The 12,106-nt window shown below is 43.6% G+C and overlaps 1 protein-coding gene across 3 annotated transcripts in view; it reads left to right on the top strand.

The window, feature by feature from the left end:
• The window catches only part of cyth1b (cytohesin 1b), a 70,784-nt gene extending 59,099 nt beyond the window's left edge, over positions 1-11,685 (top strand). For all 3 annotated transcript variants that reach the window (XM_034194154.1, XM_034194152.1, XM_034194153.1), the window contains exons 5-12: positions 28-146; positions 474-667; positions 5,373-5,521; positions 7,470-7,582; positions 10,947-11,025; positions 11,161-11,232; positions 11,367-11,521; positions 11,599-11,685. In XM_034194154.1, the coding sequence (XP_034050045.1) occupies positions 28-146; positions 474-667; positions 5,373-5,521; positions 7,470-7,582; positions 10,947-11,025; positions 11,161-11,232; positions 11,367-11,521; positions 11,599-11,677 (960 nt within the window). In that variant the 3' untranslated portion in view covers positions 11,678-11,685. The remainder of the gene's footprint in view (positions 1-27; positions 147-473; positions 668-5,372; positions 5,522-7,469; positions 7,583-10,946; positions 11,026-11,160; positions 11,233-11,366; positions 11,522-11,598) is intronic.
• Positions 11,686-12,106: the final 421 nt, after the last annotated feature.

Here is a 12,106-nt window from a genome sequence, read left to right as displayed (position 1 = left end):
GTCTGATTTTTATTCTCTCTCTCTCAGGGGATCCTGTTCTTGATTGACTGCTCCCTACTGAAGAACACCTGTGATGACATTGCTCAGTTTCTCTACAAAGGGGAGGGGCTTAATAAGACAGCGATTGGTGACTACTTGGGGGAGAGGTGAGCCGTGCTGACGACGTTCCTTCACACTCGTTAGTGTAGAAACTGTTCCTCCAAAGCAGCTGATATTTTCTGTTTGTGGATGTTAAGAGCCCACTTGGCAAATTAGCAGCTTACAGCTTAATCAATGATCTCTTTTTATCGGATTAGTTTTTTCAATTTCAGTTAGTTACAGCCAGCTCCTCTAGTTGGCAAGTCTGTGAGGTACAGTCAGGTTCATAAATATTTGGACGGCCAGTTTTTGTACTTGTGGATCTGACTGTAAATCCAGCTGCATGTAGTTCTTTATCCTGATGTAGTTTGTTCATGTTTGGATATTTTCCCCAGAGATGACTTCAGCATCGAGGTTCTACACGCGTTTCTAGCCTTACATGAGTTCACCGATCTTAACTTGGTTCAGGCTCTCAGGCAGTTCCTGTGGAGCTTCAGGCTGCCCGGCGAAGCTCAGAAGATCGACCGAATGATGGAGGCCTTCGCCCAGAGATACTGTCACTGTAACCCTGGAGTGTTTCAGAGCACAGGTACATGCTTGTTGGGGGGCCGTGTGGATTACAGCCCCCCCCACCACACACATGCACGCACACATACATATGTATGTATGTGCGCTCCCAATTGGACTGCACCTATATAATAGAACCAAAGAAGTTTGTACAAACAGCAAAATGGGTTCAGCTGATGCCAACAAGAAAACACTCAAAATAAAACTAAGAAAACAGAGGTTTTATTTGCAGAAGCCCACACACTTTCTCTTAATGTTTTCACGCAATGTGCATCTGATCAAATCCATCTCAGGTGAAAACATGGAGCCCAGCTTTTGAGTGTGGTGGTGTGTGGGGGTGGAAATGAGAGTGGGGACTTTGAATGTTGGTAGTATGACTGGTAAAGGGAGAGAGCTGGCTGATATGATGGAGAGGAGAAAGGTAGACATATTGTGTGTGCAAGAGACCAAGTGGAAGGGAAGTAAGAGCAGGAGCATCGGCGGTGGGTACAAGTTGTTGTACCATGGTGAGGACAGGAACAGAAATGGTGTTGGGGTCATTTTAAAGGAAGAGTATGTTAAAAGTGTGTTGGAGGTTAAGCGAGTGTCTGACAGGGGAGTGTGAAGTTGGAAATTGAAGGGGTGATGATGAATATCATCAGTGCATATGCCCCACAGGTCGGTTGTGAGATGGAGAAAGATTATTTCTGGAGTGTGTTAGATGAGGTGGTGGAGAGTGTGCCCAAGCATGAAAGAGTGGTGACAGGAGCAGACTTCAGTGGGCATGTTGGTGAAGGGAACAGAGGTGATGAGGAAGTAATTGGTAGATATGGTATCAAGGATAGGAATGGGGAAGGACAGATGGTAGTTGATTTTGCAAAAAGGATGGAAATGGCTGTGGTGAATACCTACTTTAAGAAAAGGGAGGAGCACAGGGTAACATATAAGAGTGGAGGAAGGTGCACACAGGTGGACTACATTCTTTATAGGAGATGCAAACTAAAAGAAATCACAGACTGTAAGGTGGTAGCAGGGGAGAGTGTCACTAGACAGCATAGGATGGTTGTTTGTAGGATGACTTTAGAGGTAAAGAAGAAGAAGAGTGAGAGCTCAACAAAGGATCAGATGGTGGAAGCTGAAGGAGGAAGACTGTTGTGTGAAATTTAGCGAGCAGGTGAGAGAAGCACTAGTTGGAGGGGAAGCAATTTTGGACAACTGGAAAAGTACTGCAGATGTGGTGAGGGAGACAGCTAGGGCAGTACTGGGTATGACATCTGGACAGTGGAAGGAAGACAAGGAGACTTGGTGGTGGAATGAATAGGTCCAGGAAAGCATAAGGAGAAAGAGGTTGGCGAAAAAGTTTTGGGATAGTCGGAGAGATGAAGAAAGTAGACAGGAGTACAAGGAGATGCGGCGTAAGGCGAGAAGAGAAGTGGCAAAAGCAAAGGAAAAGGCATATTGCGAGCTGTACAAGAAGTTGAATAGTAAGGAAGGAGAAAAGGACTTGTACCGATTGGCCAGACAAAGGGACAGAGCTGGAAAGGATGTGCAGCAGGTTAGGGTGGTAAAAGATGCACGTGGTAATGTGCTGACAAGTGAGGAGTGTGTGCTGAGAAGGTGGAGGGAATATTTTGAAGAGTTGATGAATAAAGAAAATGAGCGAGAGAAAAGGCTGGATGATGTGGTGAGAGTAAATCAGGAAGTAAAAGAGATCAGCAAGGAAGAAGTGAGGGCTGCTATGAAGAGGATGAAGAGTGGAAAGGCAGTTGGTCCAGATGACATTCCATTGGAGGCATGGAAATGTCTAGGAGAGATGGCAGTAGAGTTTCTAACCAGATTGTTTAATAAAATCTTGGAAAGTGAGAGGATGCCTGAGGAGTGGAGACGAAGTGTGCTGGTTCCTATTTTCAAGAACAAGGGTGATGTGCAGAGCTGCAGTAACTACAGAGGCATAAAGCTGATCAGCCACAGCATGAAGTTATGGGAAAGAGTAGTAGAAGCTAGGCTTAGAAAACAGGTGAAGATCTGTGAGCACCAATATGGTTTCATGCCGAGAAAGAGCACTACGGATGCAATGTTTGCTCTGAGAATACTGTTGGAAAAGTACAGAGAAGGACAGAAAGAGTTACATTGTGTGTTTGTGGACTTAGAAAAAGCTCATGATAGGGTGCCAAGAGAAGAGTTGTGGCATTGTATGAGGAAGTCTGGAGTGGCAGAGAAGTATGTTAGGGTAGTGCAGGACATATACAAGAATAGTGTGACAGCGGTGAGATGCGCAGTCAGAATGACAGACCCATTCAAGGTGGAGGTGGGATTACACCAAGGATCAGCTCTGAGTCCTTTCTTGTTTGCAGTGGTGATGGACAGGTTGACAGATGAGATCAGACAGGAGTCCCCATGGACTATGATGTTTGCAGATGACATTGTGATCTGTAGTGAAAGTAGAGAGCAAGTTGAGTCTAGTCTGGAGAAGTGGAGATATGCTTTGGAGAGAAGGGGAATGAAAGTCAGTAGAAGCAAGACTGAGTACATGTGTGTGAATGAGAGGGAGCCCAGTGGAATAGTGCAGTTACAAGGAGTAGAAGTGGTGAAAGTAGATGAGTTTAAATATTTGGGGTCAACTGTTCAAAGTAATGGAGAGTGTGGTAGAGAGGTGAAAAAGAGAGTGCAGGCAGGGTGGAGTGGGTGGAGAAAGGTGGCAGGAGTGATTTGTGACTGAAGAATATCAGCAAGAGTGAAGGGGAAAGTTTACAAAACAGTAGTGAGACCAGCTATGTTGTATGGTTTAGAGACAGTGGCACTAACAAAAAGACAGGAGGCAGAGCTGGAGGTGGCAGAGCTGAAGATGTTGAGATTCTCTTTGGGCGTGACAAGAATGGACAAGATTAGGAATGAACGTATCAGAGGGACAGCTCAGGTGGGACGATTTGGAGACAAAGTCAGAGAGGCGAGATTGAGATGGTTTGGACATGTGCAGAGGAGGGACCCAGGGTATATAGGGAGAAGGATGCTGAGGATGGAGCCACCAGGCAGGAGGAGAAGAGGGAGACCAAAGAGGAGGTTCATGGATGTGCTGAGAGACGACATGCAGGTGGTTGGTGTGACAGAGGAAGATACAGAGGACAGGGTGAGATGGAAACGATTGATCTGCTGTGGTGACCCCTAACGGGAACAGCCGAAAGACAAAGAAGAAGAGGGGTTTGGAGTCAACACTGACCCAGAGTTGGTTTTCATCCTGTTGAACAGGAAGCTAAGTACTGAAAAGCTGAAACAATAGCGCAAATATCTTTTTGTCGGCTAAAGTTAGCTCATTTTAGCTTGCCTGCTAACACCAATCAGTTGCTAATACTGCTACCTGGCTAAGCGCGGAGGGTCCACTGCTCCTCGGGTCCACTGGTCCTAACCTCTTTATATTATTTAATGCTGCATATTACAACCCCAATCTGATTTTTAAGTTCACAAATAAATGTAATACTTTCAAACAGCTACAAACCAGACCCAGTTTTGTTCAGTTTACAAAAATGAAACATGATTCTGTTGACACACACCATTAATTACCTTTAAATGTATTGTTGTTTATAAATCTGTTGAACTGAAAATCAACATCCATCCATCCATTTTCTTCCGCTTTATCCGGAGTCGGGTCGCGGGGGCAGCAGCTCAAGCAAAGCCGCCCAGACCTCCCGATCTGAAAATCAACAAATATTGGTAATTCACCATAATTAAATGGGTTTATTTTAAATTGTGACTGTTTTGTGTTCAACATATAGCCTACCATAAATGTAAAAACAACTTCAACATACTGTCCTTAATACTAGGACTAGTGGATCCCAGGACTAGTGGGAAGTTTCCTGGCCAAGGTAGTAGGAACACTGTTTGTCTTTCACCGTTATACTTTGAAACAAAGAAACTGTACACATTTAGCATGATGGTTAACACCACCGGCACTTGTAGCTCAGGCATCGCTGACTGGACTCATTGTTATTACTAGAATAGTACAGTGTTAAGTTCATTCAAGATCATCAGTGTTAAAAAAAAAAAAAAAAGTCTGGTTTCTTACCTGACTGATGAACGTGAAGCTTTAACGCGAAAAGCCACCAAACACTTCCTCCTCTCTGCTGCCTCTAGGAAATTCTTGTCACAGCTGTAGAGGGATAGACTGATAAATCCCTTATTGCATAAATTGTCATGCTAGGCAAGTGAGGCCGTCAAGACCAAAAACCTTTAGAAATAATCCACTGGTTTTGCAGCTGGTTTTGAGTGGTGAAATGTGTTTTCACCTGTTTGTCCTGATGTTGTCTTCTGCAACTTTTCTTTGTGTTTTGGTTATTTCTGTAGGGTGTGTTCTGCTTGGAGTTGCTGTTTTGCTGGTGTTGGCTAAATCCATTTTGTCGTCTGTGCAAAATTCCTTGGTTCTGCTATACAGGAATGTGAGAGGCACGGGAGCGTGCACATGCTATGTAAACATAGCTGATGCGCCACAGGCTGTGGGATAGGCTGCTATATCAAATCCTACCACTAGATGTCATCAAAGCCACCTTTTATATTATTAATAAATGGCATTTTAAATTTTGAAAAAAATTATTTCTTGGAAAGAAAGGCGAGGTCCGAGGTGAGTTCTCAGAGAGCTGAACACCAACAGTGTTTTTTTATGACTGGAGCTGTATTAAAAAAACAAACTTATCTCTGAGTAATAAATATTTATTGCTGTAGTAAAGCTAACGGCACAATGTCTGTCTGTCACACAGACACGTGTTACGTGTTGTCGTTTGCTGTGATCATGCTGAACACAAGTCTACACAACCCAAACGTGAAGGACAAACCTTCTGTTCAGAGATTCACTGCGATGAACCGAGGCATCAACGACGGAGGGGACCTGCCCGAGGAGCTGCTCAGGGTGAGACAAGTTCATCTTCTTCAGTCATTAAGTCCACTTGCTACAGGAAAACAAGTTTGCTTTGTAAACAAACGAAGTACCTGCTGCACAGCCTTAAGGTGCACAATGTGAGCAGGTGATGGTAACACATCTCCCAGACAGGAACGTCTCTACGATGTTTAAACTATGCCGACTGAAGAGAGATTCACACATATGAATGTATATAAACTGTGTATTCTCGTGTCAATGACTGTAGTATTACAGTCATTCCTAAATAGTATTCTATGTGAATGCATAGATGCAGAGGTAAAAATTATTCATCCATCTTCTATACCCACTTACTCCAGTTAAGGGTCACGGGTGGGGGGTGCTGGAGCCTATCCCAGCAGTCACAGGACATGAGGCGGGGTTCAGGACAGGACGCGTGTCTGTTGTAGGGTCACATATAGCCAAACAAACACATTCACACTCGTGTGCACACGCACACACGGACAATTTAAAGTTTATGTGACCCTTATTAGACTCTTACAGGTGGCCCTTATTTAATGACAAAGGCAGCAAATATTGTACGTGCTGGTTGCAGTGAAAATCAGAGTAAAATGGGTCATTCCAAACATTGTTCAGAAGAACAGCATCCTTTGATTAAAAAGTTGATTGGAGAGGGGAAAACAAAGAAATGCATAAAATGACAGGCTGCTCAGCTAAAATGATCTCCTATGCTTTAGAATGGAAAGACGTGAAAGAAAACTGAAAACCATCATTCAAATAGATTGAAGAATAGCCAGAATGGCAAAGACTCAGCCAATGATCAGCTCCAGGGTGATCAAAGAAGGTCTAAAGTGAGTACTGTAACAATTAGAAGATGCCTATGTGAACTCAAGCCATTGTCAAGAAGCCCCCACAAAGTGCCATTGTTGGGGAAAAACAAACAAACAAAAAAAAAACGACATGCTGAAGAGGTAACAGTTTGGCAACGACACCTTTACTGTCCTAAAGAGAAATGGTGCAACATTTTGTGGATTGATGAAAGCAAAATGGTTCTTTTTGGGTCTGGGGGCTGCAGGAAGTTTGTCAGACGACCTTCCAAAAGTGAATTCAAGTCACAGTCCACTGTGAAGACAGTGAAGCATGGTGGAGCAAGCATCATGATATGGGCATGTTTCTCATACTGTGATGTCGGGCCTATTTATCGCATACCAGGGATCATGGATCAGTTTGAATACATCAGAATACTTGAAGAGGTCCTGTTGTCTTATGCTGAAGAGGAAATGTCCATCAAATAGGTGTCTCAACAAGACAATGACCCCAAACATACCAGAAAGTGAGTAGCATCTTGGTTCCAGACCAACAAGATTAACATTGTGGAGTGGCCAGCCCAATCCCCGGACTTTAATCCAATAGAAAACGTGTGGGCTGACATCAAAGATACCGTTTCTGAGGAAAAACAAGGAAATGCAGAGAAACTGTGGAATGTAATCCAATTGTCCTGGGCTGGAATATCTGTTCACAGGTGACAAGTTAGTCGAATCCATGCAACACAAACGGAAAGCAGTTCTCAGAAACAGTGGTTATACAACTAAAAGTTCAGTGATTCACACAGAAGCTAAATCTTCAAGCATTTTTTAGTTCATACAGTAAAAGTGCGAGTTTGCTCACGTTTTTTTTTTTTTTTAGGAATTATGCTAGTTTTTACACACACAAACTATGTGCAAACTATTAGTGTGAACATAAATAATCATCTTTTCGTCACACAGTTGAGTGTTGGACTTTATCATTAACACATCATTAACAAACGAACACTATGGTAGATCTGTCTGGAGTTGGAAGTGTGCAAGAAACCACCAAGAACACTCTAGAAGAGTTATAGGCTTCAGTGCTTGTGATTGGAGAAACTGCAGAGTGCAACCATTATTGTCTAGGCCTACTGCACTACAAACATTCATTGCTGCGTTTCTCCTCCACTCTGTAGAACCTGTACGACACCATCAAGAATGAGCCCTTTAAGATCCCAGAGGATGATGGGAATGATCTCACACACACGTTCTTTAACCCTGACAGAGAGGGCTGGCTGCTGAAGCTTGGTATGTATTTGTTGAGATGTCACCAGGCACTCGAAGGCCCTCCAGTGGGCTCAATCTGCAGTGCAACAAACCTTAAGAAAACAAAAAACTCTCATTTGTAATTGAGTGATATTTTGTTGGTTTCTTTTATATCTGACTTGTCTTATGTTCTTATTCTGTTTGTTTTCCGTGGGTTGTGACTGCAGGAGGTACGTATGTATTATTACAGCTTCACTGCCTGCCTTGCTTCTGACCCCCTCCCCTGCTTTTTACCCACAGTGCCTTTGTGCACTTTAGCGTCTGCGACTTGGCATCATGTGTGTGCAGAGTCATCATAATTTGCTTCTGTATGTAACCATCTTTCACAGTAGCTCCCAGTTACTCTGGGACACACTGCAAGCATCATGGCCTGTGTGCTTCAAATGCATTTGTTTGGCTGCTGCACTTTTCTGGTTCTGGTTAATTTAGCTGATACAGCCAACAGCACACTCATGATGAATGTTTTATAATATATAAACTTATACAAATACATAGACTCACACTCTGTGTATTTGTTAGATATTTGTTTAATCCAGATGCTGCGGGGCACAAGAACTCCATGTGGGTTTAGTTGAGGAGCGTTTGGAAAAGTCAAGAGCAAAATGAGTTATCCGGTTGTTAAGCGCTGACGTAACGCATCACGTGATAAATCTGTTTCCGGTACAAAGACCTCCAAGTTTACAATTAGTTACATCTGTTTGATCCTTTTAAGGATTTACAGTTTAAGTTTAGTTTGTTTGCATTGTGCGCAAACCTCCGTCCCTCCCTTCTCCGCCTCTACCTCCGTTAACCGCATTCGTCTGGTTCTATGGTCAGAACACAATAAAAAATGTTTTTTTACTTTACATATGTTATTATGCACGGCTAAAATATACATGTCTTTCTTAATAAAAATTTATTACAATAAACAGGACGTTAAAGTGCAAACTTCACTTTCTCCCCGAACGACATGAACAGGAAGCGATCACAGCTCGCAGCAACTCCCATTGAAAATAATGGAGAAACAGCCTTAGCGTCTGACATTTTTACATAAAACAAACGCAGTAACAATGTCTAAAACCCAGTTAATATATCCAGAAGAGTTTTAGGCACAATATACAAAGAGTTTTATGTTGCGATGTTAATGCTGTTGTCCGTGTGCAACGGTGTAAGTGCAGCCTGATCAGATCGTCTCAGTGCAGTTCTCAATGTTAATGACAGTGTGCCTTTTTTGTTTGGAGCCAGAAGTTGAAAATCACGATGCGTTACGTCACACTTAACAACCGGATAGTAACTGGACAGCAGTCATGGCTATTTTTCAGTCAGATTTTTTTTTTTTTTTTTAACTACGAGGTCTGTGATAAAACTAATGTACCTTTTTATTTTTTTCAAAAACTATATGGATTTGAATCACGTGCGATTACATCAGACAACCTTGAACCCTCGTGCGCATGCGTGAGTTTTTTCACGCCTGTTGGTTACGTCATTCGCCTGTGGGCTGGCTTTGACTGAGGAGTGGTCTACCCCTCCAGTCGGAATCTCTTTGTCTGACAACTTCCTGAGAGACTGGCGCTTTGCTTGATCAAAATTTTTTCAAAAACTGTGAGGCACATCGAAGTGGACACCATTCGAGAAATTCAGCTGGTTTTCTGTGAAAATTTTAACGGCTGATGAGAGATTATGGACTGTTGCTGTCGCTTTAAGGACTGCCCACGGAGCGGGACGTTGCGACGCGCCCTGAGCCGCCCTCGTCTGCCTGTTTCGAGCTGAAAACTTCCAAATTTAAGCCTCTGTTGACCCAGGACGTTGTGAGAGAACAGAGAACTTTCAGAAGAGGTCGGGATCAGCAGTTTATCCGGACATTCCACTGTTAAAGGAGATTTTATTAATGAAAGACATGCGGACGGGTCCGCGCGTCGGGACGCAGCCGGCGCGGTAGCACAGGAAAAACACCTCCGTGTTGATAACAATTTGTAAAAACCAGGCGGCTTTTGATGGCTTTCAGTTGAGTGAGTATCTGAGAAATTGTTTAACAGCTGGACATGTTCCAACTTGTCCTTAAGGCTTCCAACGGAGGTGTTTTTCCTGTGGCGGAGCGCGGCGCCGGCTGCATCCCGACGCGCGGACCCGTCCGCACTTTCTTTCATTACAAAATCTCCTTTAACAGTGGAATGTCCGGATAAACTGCTGATCCCGACCTCTTCTGAAAGTTCTCTGTTCTGTCACGATGTCCTGGGTCAACAGAGGCTTAAATTTGGAAGATTTCAGCTAGAAACAGGCAGACAGCGGCGGCTCAGGGCACGTCGCGACGTCCTGCTCCGTGGGAAGTCCTTAAAGCGACAGCAACAGTCCATAATCTCTCATCAGCCGTTAAAATTTTCACAGAAAACCAGCTGAATTTCTCGAATGGTGTCCACTTCGATGTGCCTCACAGTTTTTGAAAAAATTTTGATCAAGCAAAGCGTCAGTCTCTCAGGAAGTTCTCAGACAAAGAGATTCCGACGGGAGGGGTGGACCACTCCTCACTCAAAGCCAGCCCACAGACGAATGATGTAACCGACAGGCGTGAAAAAACTCTTGCATGCCCACGAGGGTTCAAGCTTGTCTGATGTAATCGCACGTGATTCAAATCCATATAATTTTTGACAAAAATAAAAAGGTCCGTTACTTTTCTCACAAGACCTCGTATTTGTTTTCCATGTGAGTTCTTTCACAGTCACATGAAGTCCAGTAAAAGTTGTTAATTATTTAATGTTGCCTATATGAAGTCAAAATGACTCATTCTTCTGTCTACGTTAGCTGCGTGCTGCAAGTGGGGTGCGTTTCTAGAGAGGTACACATGATGCAACACGTGCATCTGGAACGCGCCCCTCATGCTGGTGATCAACTGTGATGCTTGGAGTGTGTTTCAGGCCTGAGGCTCTTTTGAGATCCTGCCATTGGGATGAAATTAATGTTAAAAAATTTTATGTACAAGTGGCTTGACTTCCGTTTAGGGCAACTTATCTTAAAACTTCACTTCCGCCATGCTCAGTACTACTTTCTCTGCTTGGTAAAATGTCAGGGTAGCAGACTGTGAAAGTTGAAAGCTTTGTACGTGTGCTGTGGGGACGAGATGGTCCTGCTTCATTCCTTTTTCATATGAACTGAAGGAGAAGCAGCTGGTCATGTAATCGTAGTAGTTACCCAACGTCGTCAGTGATTTCCCTAAGGAGCGGGGATGTTCAGAAGAGCCTGATTCTTGGACAGCCTGCTGAATTTGGCTTTAACTGCTGATTTATGTTGCCAGTGTGCTTCACAGCAATGTCGTAGCAAAGCCTTTGCGCTGGCGTGCTCATTGGTGTCTCGCCACCCTGTAATCTCTCCACAGGCGGTCGAGTTAAGACCTGGAAGAGGCGTTGGTTTATTCTTACAGATAACTGTCTCTACTACTTTGAATACACCACTGTAAGTACTTCCTGCTTATACTACGTGTGCATCTTTGTTTGGGCTGAGAACAAGGATTTGGAGGCATAATTACACCAAATGTCGATCTCTCTCACACACACACTTAGCATTTTCTGCATTGTTTGTGTCTAAAAGGATAAAGAACCCAGAGGGATTATCCCACTAGAAAATCTTAGCATCAGAGAAGTGGACGACTCTAAGAAACCAGTAAAACACTCAACACAAACCTACAAACATTTATAGAAAAAAGGATTCAATCTCCGTCCAAAGATTAAAAGAACAATTAGTGTTTTTGTGCATCAGCAGTTTGACAAACACTTCATGTGGCTGCTTTCTCTCAGAATTGTTTTGAGCTCTTCATCCCAGACCAGAAGGATCAGGTGATCAAGGCCTGCAAGACGGAGGCAGACGGCCGTGTCGTCGAGGGCAACCACACGTTTTACAGAATCTCTGCCCCCAGCGCAGAAGAGAAGGAGGCGTGGATCAGCAGCATCAAGTAAGTCACGTTTCTGTCTGACTCGGGCGTTTCTCTGCCGCGAGGACTTTGTTCTCACTTCACGTGTTGTATTCCAGAGCTGCCATCAGTAAAGATCCGTTCCATGAGATGTTGGCGGCACGCAAAAAGAAGGTGTCCTCCCCCAACGGACTGTAGAAGCAGCCAAGGATCAGACAGTGAACTGAAGTTGCTGCTACAGCAGAGCAGTGCGCTCCTCTGGACCGACATCTCCTTCACAGCTTCAGGACCAACACCACGCTCTCGAAAGGGAAGGTCTTCTTTCCATTGCTATACACTTTTTTTTTTTTTTTTTTTTGTAAGTCTAGTGCTTCTCCAGGATTGAAACGATGGGTTTTGTTGACGTTTTAAACCCGTTGTAGTGAAAGATGCGACTCGCCTCAGTTCTGCCGCAAACACGCTGCTCCAGGAAAACTGAGAACAGGAAAGCAGAAAAGGTGCGAGTACTACCTGAAACATGTTTGATCATGTGCACAGGGCAAGAAAATGCCAAGTGTACTTCAAAGACTAAATGCTGAAGAGTTTTTTTTTTTTTTTTTTTTTTTTTTTTTTTAAGGCTGAAATTTT

This window comes from Thalassophryne amazonica, chromosome 18 (assembly GCF_902500255.1).
Source record: "Thalassophryne amazonica chromosome 18, fThaAma1.1, whole genome shotgun sequence".
In the NCBI taxonomy this organism is placed as follows: domain Eukaryota; kingdom Metazoa; phylum Chordata; class Actinopteri; order Batrachoidiformes; family Batrachoididae; genus Thalassophryne; species Thalassophryne amazonica.
The sequence above is the reverse complement of the archived record's forward strand: the minus strand, read 5'-3'. Positions and strand labels throughout refer to the sequence as shown.